Source organism: Rasamsonia emersonii, assembly GCF_000968595.1.
Source record: "Rasamsonia emersonii CBS 393.64 chromosome Unknown ctg1118621759968, whole genome shotgun sequence".
Classification (NCBI taxonomy): domain Eukaryota; kingdom Fungi; phylum Ascomycota; class Eurotiomycetes; order Eurotiales; family Trichocomaceae; genus Rasamsonia; species Rasamsonia emersonii.
The window spans coordinates 1-16,094 of record NW_013563319.1 but is presented as its reverse complement, the minus strand read 5'-3'; the positions used below and the strand labels follow the sequence as shown (position 1 = coordinate 16,094).

At 50.0% G+C, this 16,094-nt stretch overlaps 6 protein-coding genes across 6 annotated transcripts; 5 read left to right on the top strand and 1 right to left on the bottom strand.

Moving 5' to 3' along the window:
• Window positions 1-139: 139 nt before the first annotated feature.
• T310_0879 (Regulator of gluconeogenesis Rmd5) lies at window positions 140-1,567 on the top strand (the record flags this gene model as incomplete). Its single annotated transcript, XM_013476172.1, has 4 exons — window positions 140-260; window positions 320-447; window positions 513-1,277; window positions 1,349-1,567. The coding sequence occupies 4 exons, from the start codon at window positions 140-142 to the stop codon at window positions 1,565-1,567; spliced, it is 1,233 nt and encodes a 410-aa protein (XP_013331626.1).
• A 1,618-nt stretch (window positions 1,568-3,185) lies between these two features.
• On the top strand, window positions 3,186-4,200 carry T310_0878 (uncharacterized protein; the record flags this gene model as incomplete). Its single annotated transcript, XM_013476171.1, has 3 exons — window positions 3,186-3,346; window positions 3,404-3,751; window positions 3,810-4,200. The coding sequence occupies 3 exons, from the start codon at window positions 3,186-3,188 to the stop codon at window positions 4,198-4,200; spliced, it is 900 nt and encodes a 299-aa protein (XP_013331625.1).
• Window positions 4,201-5,838: 1,638 nt separating this feature from the next.
• Window positions 5,839-7,872, bottom strand: T310_0877 (uncharacterized protein; the record flags this gene model as incomplete). Its single annotated transcript, XM_013476170.1, has 6 exons — window positions 5,839-5,922; window positions 5,993-6,413; window positions 6,462-6,523; window positions 6,576-6,705; window positions 6,906-7,530; window positions 7,815-7,872. 6 exons carry the CDS (start codon window positions 7,870-7,872, stop codon window positions 5,839-5,841), a joined length of 1,380 nt encoding a protein of 459 aa, XP_013331624.1.
• A 365-nt stretch (window positions 7,873-8,237) lies between these two features.
• On the top strand, window positions 8,238-8,900 carry T310_0876 (60S ribosomal protein L20; the record flags this gene model as incomplete). Its single annotated transcript, XM_013476169.1, has 3 exons — window positions 8,238-8,447; window positions 8,513-8,689; window positions 8,745-8,900. The coding sequence occupies 3 exons, from the start codon at window positions 8,238-8,240 to the stop codon at window positions 8,898-8,900; spliced, it is 543 nt and encodes a 180-aa protein (XP_013331623.1).
• Window positions 8,901-9,455: 555 nt separating this feature from the next.
• Window positions 9,456-12,023, top strand: T310_0875 (NADH-cytochrome b5 reductase 2; the record flags this gene model as incomplete). Its single annotated transcript, XM_013476168.1, has 10 exons — window positions 9,456-9,462; window positions 9,554-9,616; window positions 9,655-10,091; window positions 10,157-10,430; window positions 10,494-10,571; window positions 10,629-11,116; window positions 11,277-11,391; window positions 11,668-11,737; window positions 11,891-11,903; window positions 11,994-12,023. The coding sequence occupies 10 exons, from the start codon at window positions 9,456-9,458 to the stop codon at window positions 12,021-12,023; spliced, it is 1,575 nt and encodes a 524-aa protein (XP_013331622.1).
• A 2,660-nt stretch (window positions 12,024-14,683) lies between these two features.
• Window positions 14,684-16,094, top strand: T310_0874 (HMG box protein; the record flags this gene model as incomplete). Its single annotated transcript, XM_013476167.1, has 3 exons — window positions 14,684-14,764; window positions 15,194-15,601; window positions 15,657-16,094. Coding segments are annotated over 3 exons (927 nt in total), but the record flags the coding sequence as incomplete, so codon positions are not given.

The window sequence follows — 16,094 nt, the reverse complement described above, 5'->3', positions numbered from 1 at the left end:
TGCCCCAGGCCCGTGACCGCCACCCTCCACGCCTGTGAACGAGCAGTCGCTCCGCCCGCCAGAAGACTCGCCGGCTTATGGCCTTTCGCACACCCCCGATCATCCACCAGCGGTAACGTCCCCTGCCGCCGCAAGCACCATGGACCTCGTTCAGAAGGAGCATGAGCGCCTCTGGAAGCGCCTGCAGAGCTCCAAGGGCATCAGCGATGTCCAGGCGACCATCGATCTGCTTCAGGAAGCACGCGATACCATTGCCGCCGGTACGTCGACCTGCCCCTCCCGCCGCTGGCTGCTGTGCTTGCTAACGCGCTCCCATTAGATCCAACAAAGGCTTCGATCACGTTGGCCAAGCTCCAGAATCCCGTGAAGGCATCCTTCGACGCCACGAACGAGAGTCTAAAGGAAACCCATAGCAGCTTAAACAAGTACACGAAAGCACTCGACAAGGTGAGCTGCGGTTCAGGAGAAACTCTTCCGGGCACTAGGATGTTCTATTGACTCCTCCGTGCTAGTTATTCAAAGATCGTCCATTACCCAGCATCGAATATGACGCCCTTTCGTCTTCGCCCGCGCTCGTGAACCGAGCGATAGCCATGCATCTCCTGCGAGAAGGCCAGTTTTCGGTGGCAGCTACGTTTCTCTCAGAGGTCTCAGAGAAGATGGCATCTGCCCAGCCTGGAAATGACGGGCAAGGTCGCCCCGAAGATGCAGATGCTCTGTCACTGGAGCAGATTCAGTCCGGAGAAATTCGCAAGCAGTTCGCCAACATGTATGAGATTCTACATGAGCTGAAGGAGGAGTCGAATTTATTGCCAGCCATACAATGGGCGAGGGAACACAGAGAAGCCTTGGAGGCAAGGGGCAGCAATCTCGAATTTGAGCTTTGTAGGCTCCAATTTGTCTGGCTGTTTCATGGTGGGAAAGACCGACAGGGGTCATTCGTGTCCGGTCGACAGGCCGCCTTGGAGTATGCCAGAAGGGAATTTCATGTCTTCCTCCCTCGATATCAGCGGGAAGTCCAGCAGCTCATAGGAGCCATGGCCTTCTGCCCCAATCTCGAGGATTCGCCCTACAGGGCCATATTCAACAACCCGACTGCCTGGACGGATGTTGCGCACTCCTTTACCCGAGAGTTCTGCTCGCTTTTGGGGCTTTCTGCGGATTCCCCTCTGTACATTGCGGCAACCGCCGGGGCCATCGCGCTCCCTACCCTTCTCAAGCTGCAAACCATAATGAAGGCCAAGAGGACGGAGTGGACCTCGCAGAACGAGCTACCAGTAAGACCTACTGCCTTCCCTCACCTTGTATATAGGATGATCCGAGCTGACCTTGTCTCTCCTCGAACCAGGTCGAAATTCCCCTTCCGCCATCGTATCTATTCCATTCGATTTTCGTATGTCCCGTCTCCAAGGAACAGACCACCGATCAGAATCCGCCGATGATGATGCCATGTGGTCATGTCATTGCGCAAGAGTCCCTCACACGGTTGAGCAAGGGTAGCAAATTCAAATGCCCTTACTGCCCCAACGAGAGCCACCCCAGGGACGCGCGCAAGGTGTTCCTATAAACAGACCTTTTTTTTTTAACCTTTTTTTCTTTTTTTTGTGTCTTTTTTTTTGTTTCTAGTCGGGGAATTGAGAGGGCGTTTGGTTTTGATCTCTGGAATTGGGGCCATCGAATGGAGTCGGAAAGGCTGCCAGGCGTTCTATCATATTGGTGTTACGGGAATAAATACGTTATGACATTGTTGACTCGTGTATAGGGAATCTTATTGCAGAGCATATGCTTTAGCTCTTATCGAAATATATTACATAGTTATGATGAACATCTTTCAGAAACACGGGGAGTCTAATAATGGCAGTTCTTTGTCCACGCCATCATATACTACATGTCATGTCCCAGAAGATGAGGCTATCTCGATCTGGTGTGATGTATGTACGGATAGTAATACAAGTTTGACGTATATGCGGAGTCTGCCACAGCCTCTTACCGTTGCTTCGGTACGTGACATGTAGAGAACTGTACCTCTTTGCTGCTCAGATTCAAATGCTTCAATCAGATGAGTTTGAAATCTTGTGATAAGGATCCGCCCTCACTCGACGGGGGAGGTGTAGAAGGTTACAACTTCCCAGTAGACGATACGGTGCACATGTATTGATCCTTGATATGGTGGTGGGGTAAGTGGCTGCCTGCAAGGTGCTGATCTTGACCATCCTTGATTCCTTGCCAGGACTCGGCTGAATGCAGCTGTAGCATTATTAGCACATCTTAAGGAACATTATCCACGTTGTTGGTCCCTTATCCGTGGCAGCAGGTGCCTGCTAAGGCAGCTGGTAATGCTACACCGTGAGTTTGAGAGCTAGCTCCTCTGCTTCCCCACCTCCTCAACCCGGCCCTCGTGATCACTGGAACATTGGTTCGACTGGAAAAGCAGTTCACTAACGCTTTCTGCTGTCCCAACGTCATCGATCAATTGATCAGACCTCTCTAATCTAGAACAGAGAGCTATCGAAACCTCGAAGCTCTTTGCACGACATCTCTTAGTTCCTCCAAGAGTTTACGCCAAGCAACGCCACCAGCAGCAAGCGGCACCGACGGCCAGGATCCCTGCAAGCGGCAGCTCTACCAGTCACCAGCCCGAGACAGTGATTCATATTCTCGCCCCCCATGCTCAACCGGGCATCTCCGCTCAGCAGGATCCCGTTGCTAGTCAAACTCTGTCCCTGTCGATGACTCGACGCAAGGTCGCGGCCAGCGTTCTGATTCGGTCCCGTGACCACGCGTGCATTTGGCGATTGCCCAAAACCACTTAACGCGTGCGACGACGCGTCTCAGCTCGCAGCCTCGAATATTAGATCGGCAGAGTCGGCTCACCCATGGCTCCCTGAGCACACTGTCCGAAAGATGATGCCTGGAGGATCGATGACCTACGGAATACTTAAAGCCGTCTCTGCTCCCTTACTCGGTGGCAAGATGCTGAGATGTTGCCTCTGCTTTTCAATCGCCCGTCGCCCTGATGTCTGGCTGGTAGGGGTCCCGAGAACACAGATGAGAACACCTGGCAGCAAAGACCTGTGTAATAGTGTATAACATATGGAGGATTGAGTCTTCCACTGTTTCATCCTGTGCCAGACCATTCCTGCTGCCAGAACCAAGAAAAAAACGGCATAGTGCAGCCATTGAAAATGTTCGACAAGAAGACATCCCATGGTCGTTCAGAGAGTTTTTTATCCAAATATCGAGCCGGTAAATCGTCATCTCGAACGAAGAGGTCGTTCAGGGAACATGCGACCGGTTCACACCGTTCAGAAAGGGACGAAAAGCCGGCCACCCCTCCTATGGGAAGGTAAGTCTAATCAACGCCTTTTACTGAAGAGACAACAATTGAGAGCCTCGTCTTCAGCACCCTGACTTCTGCCATCGTCACCATCTGCGTTGGGCCTGAACAACGTCTCTTTGCTGCCCACGAAGATGTCCTATGCGTCTCCCCTTTCTTCGCAGCGTGCTGTCGCGGCCAGTTCCTCGAGTCTCACAGCAAGCGGATCAACTTGCCCGACGAGCAGCCTGAAATCCTCTCCTGCGTTCTTGAATATCTTTACAAGGGCGACTACTATCCAAGACTCATACACAACAAGCGGCGTAATACCTGGGAGCTAGAAGACGACAGAATGGATATTGATGGGGAAACCAGGGAGCCCACCATTATCGACCAGAATACCGGCGCGGTGGTCTTGAAAGATACTGCCGTCTAGTGAGTTTCTCACCTTAATTGACCAAAGCTGATTCAGGGGCTCATGAATTTCCGTCAGTTGTGCCGCAGAAAGATACAACCTGCCGGAGCTGAAGCGTCTAGCCCTCCGCAAGCAAGGCTTGCAATCCGGCATCCAATGCAGCACCATCCTCTCCAGCGCGAGATATGCATACTCCAATACACCGGACACGGACTCCAAGCTCCGCGCCCATTATCTGGCCCTGATCATCCGCTGCAGGTCCACCTTCAAGCGGAGCGGCACGATGCAGATGGAAATGGAGCAGGGGGGCAAACTCTTTTTCGACCTCTTCGTTGCAATGTGCAACCACATGGTTGGTCTTTGTAAACTCATGCTGATGACCATTGGTCATTTTTTCACTAATCATGCTGTTCTTATTCTACGACAGGATGACCTTAGCGCCGCCTCCAAATCTCCTTTCTCCCGTTAATCACGACTTGTCTTGACTTGACTTGACGTCCGTCGCCACTCCCTCGAGACTATGCAGGTCTGGCACCCCCACTCATTCAGTAACTCTACGAGCTTATTATTCCCTCTCGGTTCAAGTTGTCTCCGGTCTGCAAAACCTGTCACATTATAATGTCTTTTTTCCCCCTCTTATGTACCACTAAATTGCTTATTACCATCTGTGTGAGTTCAAGGAAGAAGGACTTCAGCTTTGATGATGAAATGAACGTCCCCTTCCTCTCCTCAACTAACCAACAAGTGATATTAATCTGATCTTTCGGTTTATGTATCGATTGGCTTACGGCAATGGGCAGGCAGTGGAATGGATGAAAGGGAGATGAAGTCCCCAGGAGAAAAAAAAAAGAATCTGACTTGGAGGATTTGGGATGAATTTTCTTTTTTCTTTATTCCCCTCTTTTTTTTCCGGTTGATCATGTTGTTTTGTATAAGTTTTGTCGATTCCCCAGGCCAGAATGTAACTAGTTGTATGTACTGTACGAACATGTACGATAACGATAACAATAACATACTCCTCCTTCTTTTTATAAGAAAAAAATTCCTTGATTGTTTTTGTTGTTGTGCTTTTGTATCGTTGATTGATCTGTCTATCTATCTAATTTGGAGAGACGAGACGAAAAAGGAAAGAAAGCATGAAAATGAGATGGCCAGCCAATAAGTTGGGGAAAAAAATATGGAAGACGGGCTAACTGACTGATTAATCGCCCGATGATGGAAAAAGAATGATAATATAAATCATTGTATTTTGGGGCTACAATATAGCAGTGAGTGCGTGCTATTCGGGAACTAATTTACTGAGAAAAAAAGGTAGGTATCTGGAATACGATCAGATAAAAAGAAATGGTGACTATTTTTTTTTGTGACGGGTTACCGTTTCTAATCTTTCTTGAGTAGAGATACACCTGCCTTACCCTGCTAGCTAGCTCGGATTGTCGGAGCTTAATAGATACAGTGTTTGTAATCGTGAAAGAATGCCCAAGGGATATGTGATGTGTGCGTGTAATAATAACCCTGTCAGATAGATCCTTGCAAGCATGACACTGCTTGAATGTATGAGTCTAGGCCAGGGATCACTATGAGTCATCGGCAGCCCTACAAGGAGAGCGCTGAGGACACAACAGACACGAAAAAGGCTGCATGGCACAGGCAACAGGGCAAAATGACCCGGCTAGTCAATCCCTCCACGCCGACTCTCCAGGAGTCAAGCTCGAGGCTGGCCCGTGCAGTAGTACCTGCATGATGATGATGATAAGGTAGGTGTCTTGTGGATCGAGTTCCGACAGTATGTGTCACTGATCAAGTCCACTATAGGTGATACGGTGAACCCAACGCATGTAGCAAGGTGGGATAATGCATGTGATGGATGTGGCCTTAGCGAATCCCTTTACAGCGCCTTGACTCCAAAGGCCTAAGCTGCAAAGTGTCATAACAATATCAGCACGTGCAGTCAGTTGCGTAGATCACGTGCTGTCATAATATTATACACGTGACGGGATAGGTCTTGTGCCAGACAAAAGGATAGATAGGTGAAAGCTGATCATAACACAAGACGCAGAGTCATCTACCGTAAGAGTTATCGAGGCCACGTCAATTGAAATCGTATCTAGACGCCAGTGCCCGGGAAAGCATCATTCTTGCTGAGCACAACAGTGGCTCGTTCCCGGGAAATGTAGCCTTTCATCAGATTCTAGGAATAGTGTTAGTCATTTTCGTTCCCATCTATGCAAGACAGCTCAGAACATGTAGTAACCACTCACTTTGTAGATCAGACTAGACAAGAGGCATTCGACCTCGTCCATGTCAACCCGTGATTTTTCCTCGGCTTTAGTTCCAATCCGCAAGGCTGCGGCAAATTCAGCGACGGGGACACGTGTCCGTCGAATAGGTGGTTGCCCGTCTTTGGGTTCGTCATATCCTCCAGCAAGGAACACTTTCCGGAAAAGGTTGCGAAGAGCCAGGTCACGGCCCCTCTCAAGCGGCAGATAGATACGCCTCTTGACAAACTCGTCTGCTCCGGCCGACATGGCTGCATCGAACCCGACAAGGTCCCCTCGCTTAATGCATTGGCAAAGCGGACGGAAGAGATTCTCGAGGCGAGGAAACGGTTCAAGAAGTTTGCGACTTGGTAGCGTATGCGTGGTGACGATATGGCAAGGCACGAGATAGGTAAGAATCAATCTTGTCCAGGTTAGTCGTATGCAGTCCCACGTAGAAGGAATTGCTCACTCTCTATTTTTGTAGGCATCCTTATGGCACATCTGCCATGCTTGAGTCAAGTGCTCCTCCGCCTAAGGACAGTCAGTATGGTCAGCTTTCCGGTTGATAAGAGAAGCTACGCACTTCTGCATAGTTTTCTTCCAAGAAGCAGATGACTCCAACATAGTACTTGAACGTAACAATGTGAGACTTGGGGAAGGCATCAAAATCAGGAATATCCCCAGACGACGCATCTAGAGCACGAAGGACATTCCTTGACAGCTCAACTTGGTTCAGCTATGGCATAAAGTTAGTCCTCCGTACTGAACAAAATTGGAGAAGGGTCATGCCTTGAAATATGTCTTGAACAAGAGATTTGTGGTGCCGTAAATCCCCCATTTTCGTGACTCTTCGATTGGAGCTCTGCATCCGGAAATCAGTCACCATCACAAGTGACCTCCCATAAACACTTACCTGTCGCTAAGACAGAGGGTGAACATGCGGTTGATGGTTCTGGCAGCCTCCTCGAGCTGCGCGTTCTTTTCAACGTTGGCCACAACATCGTCCTGGAATCCATTTCCAAACGACCCCGGGTCTTGAGAGGATTCCGCGTCTGCCTTAATGGCAAATGCTCGCAGATATTTACCAACAACATAGAGACATGGCACGGTCCATGCCTGAAGACTTCCCGTGGAATAACCTCTGATAAGTTGATTGGCCACTTCTTTCCAGGCCTCGAATACTTTCGACCAGCTACCTTCTGGTGAGGATTCCTCAAGTTTGACTATCTCTCCAGCAGCTGTCCAGAACGCAGTGAAGATGTTGACCCAGGCATTTCCCTCTTGCTTAGGTAATTTCACACCTGTTGTTCGATCTTGAAGAAGAAAATGGCGAATATCCGTGGAAGCTTTTGCGCTATTAGTTGAGTTATAGAAAGAACGCAATCGATCTGGGTCCTCTGGAGTTGCAGTTGGAGTGATTGCTGCGGCCAGCTGAGGGCCGGAACCGGCGGTTTGGGCCGCTTTAAAATCAGCAAAAACAGATGCCATGGCCAGATTTTTTTTTCTATCGATCTGGTAGAAATTGCGAATTAGGATTTCTGAATAGCCAGATAATGGAATTCATGGACATGCATCCTCGCAGGCATATAGTAGTATACCAATCCCCTCCAAGCATGATGAGATTGATGAGGGCGCGACGCGCCGACGGCCCGTGACTGGTGGAACCCCATGCAGACTGACAGCTCATTGGTCCAGGCCAGCTGGCGACCCCAAACAGGCTAGTCCACATTCAAGCCTCCACTTCGCTTAGCGGAGGGCCACAGCCCTAGCACAAGAAGTTCACAAATCCTCAATTTCGGGCGACACTCAGTCATCGGCACACCTCTCTCACGAGACTCAGTCACCAGAACCTCAACAAAAGTAAGTGAGACCGAACCCATATTGTCTGTGGCATCGTTTTACTAACATACGTTTGCAGATGGGTAAGTCTACTGTTTTCTTGCGCTACTAGTTATGTCGTCTGTGCGGCTCGATTCCTGTACCGTCACGCGAACGTCGAACGAAAACCTCGAAGAGCGAATCACTGCCGGAAGACCAAATGGCACGGAAAGCGTGTATTTATGCTGGCAAAAAAAAATCGAGGGTTTGGGTGAGGCTGGTGGAGGATGGCAATGCTGAAATTATTTTGGGCTGTTCGGCTTTGTGAAAGTTTCGGAGTTTGACAGAATACACGACGAAAATTCTGACGTCTGGCGGACGGGGAATCGAGCTGATGCGATGACAATCACGCCGGGAATAAGGAATCATGGGAGCTGACGGAATTGATGCAGGGCGTCTCAACGAGTACCAGGTCATCGGGCGCCATCTGCCCACCGAGGCAAACCCCACGCCCAAGCTGTACCGCATGCGCATCTTCGCGCCCAACCCCGTCGTGGCTAAGTCGCGGTTCTGGTACTTCCTGACGAAGCTCAAGAAGATCAAGAAGGCCAACGGTGAGATCGTCAGCCTCAATGTGGTATGTGTCACTCGCCATGTGGGTATGGAAAATTGAGTGTGAACTAACACACCGGTCCCTTGAAGATCCACGAGAAGCGCCCCCTGAAGATCAAGAACTATGGCATCTGGCTTCGTTACGACTCTCGCTCCGGCACCCACAACATGTACAAGGAGTTCCGTGAGCTGTCCCGAACCGACGCCGTTGAGGCTCTGTACCAGGACATGGCTGCTCGTCACCGTGCCCGATTTGGCTCCATTCACGTAAGCCACATGCCAGTTGAATTGTGGCCCAATTCTTTACTGACTTTCTTTTCAGATTCTCCGCGTTGCTGAGATCGACAAGGAGAACATCCGCCGTCCTTACCTCAAGCAGCTCGTTGCCAAGAACCTCAAGTTCCCTCTCCCTCACCGTGCCGCCAAGCTGCCCGGGAAGAAGGTCTTCGCTTACTCGAGACCGTCCACCTTCGCATAAGCGTGATGTGTTTCTTTTAGGGGGAGAAGGTTTGTGGGTGAATGACTGTGTTATGGCCATAAGATGCATCTGGGACAAAAGCATGGAAAACAAAAGGGCATGGATTGGCTACCCTAGGTGTAGGGAAAGATGGTCTCTATGTGATGTTAGTCCTCAGCGGTGCCCTTTACAAATGATATCAAAAATTATTTTCTTCACGATCTGTCTCCTGCGGAGGTTGAGTTGGAACTTGTGAAGGTGCTATATTGCCCTCTACTCCAACCCTCTGTACTCTGATCGCCCAATTATTCTAATATCATGATTCAAAGATACGAAAAGGGAAAACACATTTCCAGGTTCTTGTGGTAATAATGAGAAATACGCGTATGCTTCTTGCTCCAATTGCTGGAAATGATCAAATCGTATTGCGTGTTTGATCGACTGGAATTCAGTCGGAGGAAAGTTCTGAGCGAATGCGATAAAAATAACCCCTCCCAAGGGGACTTCAGGACAGACATTGAAACAATTGAAACAATATTCCAATATCAGTGCCAATTTAAGCCCGATACTTGGCATATGTCATGTATGCAGCGACAAGCTGTTGATAAACTTAGCGGGAACACGGAAATACGGAAAATAGTAGCCTTGAGGGGCTACAGCTTACCACTTTACAGTTTACCCATGGGTGAACAATTTACTAAGGAACTTTACAGGAACAGCTCGAGAAGCAGACCCTGGTTAGCAAACGAAAGATAAGCACTGATAATCTACCTAGATATTTCCTTCTGTTTTTCAAAGACAGCTATTTTTTTAGTATTTCAAATCGGGAATTTGACTGCTGGCTTACCTAAGACATTATTGACAATCCAACTACAATACAGACAAGACACCAACGAATTGACCTTAGAAATACTGCCTGAAACCAGTTACTGCTTCCTAAGGTGCTCAATACTCGACCATTTCCAGGATTCAAAGGCTCTTTCAATTGGCTGCTTGTCTGGTGAGCATACGCTATTGCGTCATGGATCCGCCCGCCCCTCGGAATGCTCGAGTCGCGAGCTCCGACCCAGCAACCTTGGACCGGCTTCCGAACCATGTGTTTGTCATCTCGTCCTTGCAGCACACCAGCCATTGACCGTCTGCAATTGCTCCAGTCACCCATCCAAGATGTTCGCGCGGTCAGCCTTCAGACTCTCGCAGCCTGCGAGACAGGTAAGATGGCCCTCCCTACCTACCCACATCGGTACGCGTTCAGACTGAGCTAAGCCGGCGCGCAGAGCTTTCGCAAATACTCCACCGAGGCTCCCAAGAGCAACAACCTGAAGCCCATCGCCCTCGCAATCGGTGCCATTGGTCTGGGTGTCGGCGTGTACAGATACACACAGCAGAACGCGTCCGCAGAGCCTAAGGAGCGCCCGAAGGTGTTTGTTGGCGGCGACCAGGGATGGATTGGCCTGAAGCTGGGAGCAACCGAAGACCTGAGCCACAACACGAAGCGATTGCGCTTCGAGTTCCCGGACAAGGATGCCGTCTCGGGTGTGCAGGTTGCCTGTGAGTCGTCCCTGTGAAAGCAGAATTTTCGAGCTTCGTTATGCTTACTGGAGATAACGTTAGCTGCCCTCCTTACAAAATTCAAGCCTGAAAATGGAGACAAGGCCATTATCCGCCCATACACCCCTATCTCGGATGAAGGTACGACTATGCATTTTTCTTTGTTTTCTGTTGGTACATTTCCTAACCGGTTTCCAGATCAACCCGGGTACCTTGACCTCGTCGTCAAGCGCTATCCCACTGGTCCTATGTCCGAGTACCTTCACAACCTGAAGGTGGGTGACAGCGTCGACTTTAAGGGACCGGTCCCCAAGTATCAATGGGAGCCCAACAAGCACAACCACATTGCACTTCTCGCCGGAGGTACTGGTATCACGCCGATGTACCAGCTGATCCGGGCGATTTTCAAGAACCCGGAGGACAAGACCAAGGTTACTCTGGTTTACGGCAACGTCACTGAGGACGACATCCTTCTGAGGAAGGAACTGGATGAACTGGAGAACACTTACCCTCGGCGATTCAAGGTCTTCTACCTTCTGGACAAGCCTCCCAAGGGCTGGACTGGCGGAAAGGGCTACATCACCAAGGAGCTTCTGAAGACAGTGCTTCCGGAGCCCAAGGAGGAGAACATTAAGGTGTTCGTCTGCGGTCCTCCTGGAATGTACCAGGCCATCAGCGGGCCCAAGGTGAGCCCGAAGGATCAGGGAGAGTTGACCGGCATCCTGAAGGAGCTGGGCTACAGCAAGGACCAGGTCTACAAGTTTTAATCGGGGGTTTCAGTCTAGAACTTTATTTCACATTGTGGAATAGAGTGCGATTAGGATCTAGTCTGGCTATATTCAGTAGCTAGCAGAAATGTACTGTACTGTACAAGATACTGTCCTTACAGAATTACAGTCTGGCAGAACCGGTCTAGCAACAACTATAGAACAAACCAAGGAAATGCAGAACGGAGAACGAAGTAAAAACTAGCATTGAATGTTATATATATGCGTAGTACCTTAGCGTAGAACAGCATATCGCCGTTTATTTTTTGATATTTTTTTACCCTGTCTCGTTGGTAGCATTGGCAAAATAACGGTGCATACCTAAACTGAATATATCCCCATCTAGCTAGGGCTAGGATCATTGAATATTTTCCCGAAGATGTATCTACCCGGAGCAGAGGTACATGTCTATGCACAGTACTGTCAGTACAGATGTCGCAGTAATGAAATCTGTGGAACTCTGTAGGTAGGTACTGTACGTATGTACGTTCAACAGATGACTGAGGACTCACTTACTCTCTCTATATGGATACCTGCTATGTAGGTTTGTATAAACCCCTCCCTATATATATCTATATCATCGTAGTATACCGTCGCAAATAAACTAATTAATTTGGTGAGTTGACGAAAAAAAAAAAGAAAGAAAAAGGAACAAACACAACTTTATTTATCTACCTAACTAAAGTGTAATAGTAAGAAGAGTGTGGTGAGTTGGAAAGGGGTGAAAAAATCAAATTTAACTATTAACGCTCGATATTACTCCTAGATTAGCTACCTAGCTACCTAACCTACCTAGTATGTACCAGAGAGGTCGTACCAGTGGTAGTTCGGCACATCCAATTCTATTTATTCTGAGTTGAGGAATCGACTGTACTATTATTATATTGTTCTATTTTTTTTATTTTCTATTATACTGTATTGCTGTGCCGCGATATTTATTTGTTGAGACTATTAGTTAGATGGGATGTATCTGCAGAGAAGTAAGAACGGAGAGATCGTCATTAAAAGAAGGCATTTATTCAAATTGATGACTTCAAGTAAAAAACAAAAATCAAAAAGGAGTGCGTAAAAGATCGTCAATTCCGCTAATTGGTAATATCTACCTAACCGATGTAGATAGATAGATAGCGGCTCGGCCTCAGTCAGGTAGGTAGGTGTTTTAGGACTTCATCCATCTCAGTTAACTAATTACCTAGGTAGGTAGGTAGGTAAGTAGTGGGTGAAATTGGACGATATACAACTATATGTGGGTGGCTGGGCTGGTAGAAGGGAATTGATATGATATGATATGATATCTGATAACTACTCTCTCATGGAGGCTGATCGCAGAGCTACATAGCTAGGAATAGGTAGATCTACTCTACGGTCTGCAAGCTCCAGCCCCTATAACGGGAGCTTGTCGATCTACGGATATGGGTTAGGTACTCGGTATAGTTATGCTGTCATGGAGTGCGGAGTCCGGAGTGAGTCCTAGGTATGTATAGGCGGACCGGGAGATCTTTGCGGGGTAGCGAGCGGTAAGGTACTGGCCAGCCTGCCTTGCCCTACGGAGTCATATTCGTGGTGGATGCATAATAATAATAACGCGCTTTGAGCACGCCAACCATTTTGGATATTGTTTAGTGGGAAGGGTATTAATTATTCAAATCGAGGAGACAGGCTGATAACAATGAAGATTTAGTTTAGCAGAAAGAAAAAGTAAAAGAGAAAGGGAAAAAAAGAGATATATACTATTGCGATTCTAGAGTCAAAGGCTGGCGCAGATGAATGGATGACTCGACGCTTTGCTGGAAAAAAGTGACATTTGTTTTTCTATAACACGAGTCTAATCATTATAATAATAGAAGAAGAGGCTAATGAATTTTGTCAAAGTCGTAAGTAATTTCTTTTTTTTTCTTCCTTTGTTTTCTTTTTAGGCAATGCGGCGCTAAGTTGAAGAAGGAGGGGTGCTTCCAAGACACCTTCTTGCCTGGATGCTGGAGCACGTTCGGTGACTGCTGCAGTTAACTTTGGCTGTACAGTAGTGGGCGCCTCGGGGGACGGGAGTGCCGCATACAGTACAGAGTACGGAGCATTCCGTAGAGTGGTTAATTAGCGATGATTGTTATTGAGGCCGCCCAAGCTGGTTCCGCTGAGACTGTTGCGTTGCTCATTGCCAACTTGCCAATGGACTGGGCGAGGGACGGGCGTGTGGTGCGGGGCAGGGCAGCAGGCACACGCGCCAGCTGTGCTTCGTCTACCAAAACAATTGTGTGATGCGCGAATCCTCCTCGAAAGAACGCGCGTTTGCCAAACACAAGGTTATGATTATTGACTGCTCATTCCAGAGTCTCTTGTTTGAAGATTCGCTTGTTTTGGGATAACACCACTGTGCCAGCAATGAGAATACTACGTCTCTTATAAGGGCTTTGCGATTGAAGAGAAGAGCTCTTCGGACACCGCGTTCGATTTTCCCAAGTCCAGCTTCATTTCGCTCAGATTTAGGATGTCTGAAGATTAAGGACTTCGTGTCTGATCTCATTGAATGAAGGACAGCAGGAAGATAATCAGTAAGCGTGGTTTAGAGAAGCGCAGATTTAGGTCGTGAATGAGAGAAATCAATTGACATTATCAACGAAGGAGGGTGCTGTTCAGGCTAGACCGCAAGCATGCTGGCAGGCCGGGACACCCGCAGTAAGAACGTGAGGGCGGGAGCTGGATTGTGGGCTTAGCTAAAAAAGAAGGCGAGTCGTGCGACGAGGACCCGCTAAAGCAGGCCAAGGGCGGCCCAGTGTGACAGAGGCGCTCGGGGAGGGCTTAGCGCTGGTGCCGGGGGGTCTGTAGGCTCACCGAGTGACCGAGCCCGCGAGAGCTTAGGCATGTTACCTAAGGAGCGGGTGCTAAGGGGGCTTCCCTGCTGCAGGACCTCTCGGGGCAGCCGTCTGCGAAGACTTGGGGAGGGCTGCTGCCAGCGCCAGTCACCTGTGCCTACGGGCTGCGCCTCCTCATTGGGCCGCCCGGGCGCACATGCTGCAGGCTGCCCGGAAGCCGCTGTGCCACCCCGGAAGGCCCCTGCCCGGCGGCTGCCTTGGACTCAGCGGGCGTGCTGCTAAGCACCGGCAGCAACAGCCCAGGCAGGCGGCCAGCAGTCCTCGCCCTGAATGCCCTCGGAAGGCGCGGCAAAGGCCCTACCTGGGACTAAAGCAGCGACGGCCACTACAACCCCTCCCCCCAAAAAAGCGTTCAGTTAAAAATCCCAGCCGTTGCGGCAAACTTTGGCCCCCGTCGCTTAACTACTATTTAGTGGGCGTCGCCCCCCATCCGCCTGCTGAAAAAAAAATCTTCCCTTCTTCCCCCTCTTGCTCTCGCCACCCCCTAACCTAACCTCGCTCGCTGCTCAGCGCCTTTCATCCCGTCCGGCAGCCAGACTCGGCGCCTCACTACTCCCTCGTACGAGGTCTCAGCTGCACATTCTTTCGCGCATACTTCCCTCTGCCAACTATCAAAATGTCTCGCAAGGACGATTCCAAGGCCAAAGACGCCATTGTCACCGTCAATATTGACGACTTCACCCGTACCCGCGATGCTGTAAGTCCCTGGAATTTTTTTTGGTGTTCCTCCCGCCCTTTCCACTGCGCGCGCCCCCCCAGTAAACAAAGCATCGGGGTACCCACCCCGATCCCCTCTACCCTTTAGACATCACCCTCCTTCCTTGGTACACCTACCCTACCTACCCTGGCCTCCAGCGAGTCCAGCCAAGTTCCTACCACCCATCTCCTTCATGTTCCTCCCCTGAATTTTTTTTTTCCCTTTGTCCATTTCATACATTCCCACCCCCTTGTCCCTCGTAGCATGTCCTCGAGCCGCGCTGCGTCACCGCGACGCGTCAGCCAGTCCGCCGAGGAACTGGTCTGGTCGATTCGACGCGCCGCTGATTCCGCCAACGCCGCCTGCGCCGGCATTCGCGCTCTGTCTGCGCTTCAGTCGCAAGAACAGCAGCAACTGACATATTCGCAGGTCATTGTCAGTCTCGCCACTCTGCAATCTGCTGTCTCCGACCTGTCGCGCGCCTACATCAATCATGCCAACACCGTCTTGAACCGTGGCTCGTTCACGCAGGACAGCGGCGTCCTCTCTAGCGGGATCACGAGCGGTATCACCAGCAGCCTGCTAGAGAATGGTCTCTTGGGCACCGCCCCTCGCCAAGGAAGCCCCGGAGCCAAGTCCGAGGTGGGCGAGAAGAAGAAGCGAAAGCGCGCGCCGCACGATCCCAATGCGCCCAAACGCGCTTTGACCCCATACTTTCTCTATATGCAGCACAACCGTGCCCAGATCGCTCAGGAACTTGGCCCGAACGCCAGGCCTAAGGAGGTCGCGGATGAAGGCACCAGGCGCTGGGCTGAAATGCCCGAGGCGCAGAAGGAGGTATGTTCATCTTGCCGTTCCCAAGCCTGTCTTGTGGTACTGACTCGCCTTCCAGGTGTGGAAGAAGCTTTATGCAGACAACCTGGCTGTTTACAAGGAGAAGATGAAGGCGTACAAGGCTGGTCTTCCGGTGCCTGATGATGACAATGCCAAGGCGGCCGCTCAGCTGCAAGAGAGCGCCGCTCAAGCTGATGCTTCCGAGGGTGAGGAGTCTGATGAGGAGGATGAATCCTCGCCTGAACCCGCAAAGGAACCCACGCCTCCTCGTAGTAGCGGTAAGCGTCGTCGTCTGACTGGCGATGCGAAGGCAAACAACAAGGATGTCTCTTCCCCCGTCTCTCCCAAAAAGGGTTCTCCTGAGAAGAAGAAGCAGCAGCAGCAGCAGCAGCAGCAGCAGCAGCAGCAGCAGCAGCAGCAAACAGCAAGCAACAACAACAACAACAAAAGCCTAGCGCTTCTAAGAAGGAGGAGCCATCTTCGGGGCGTAAATCCC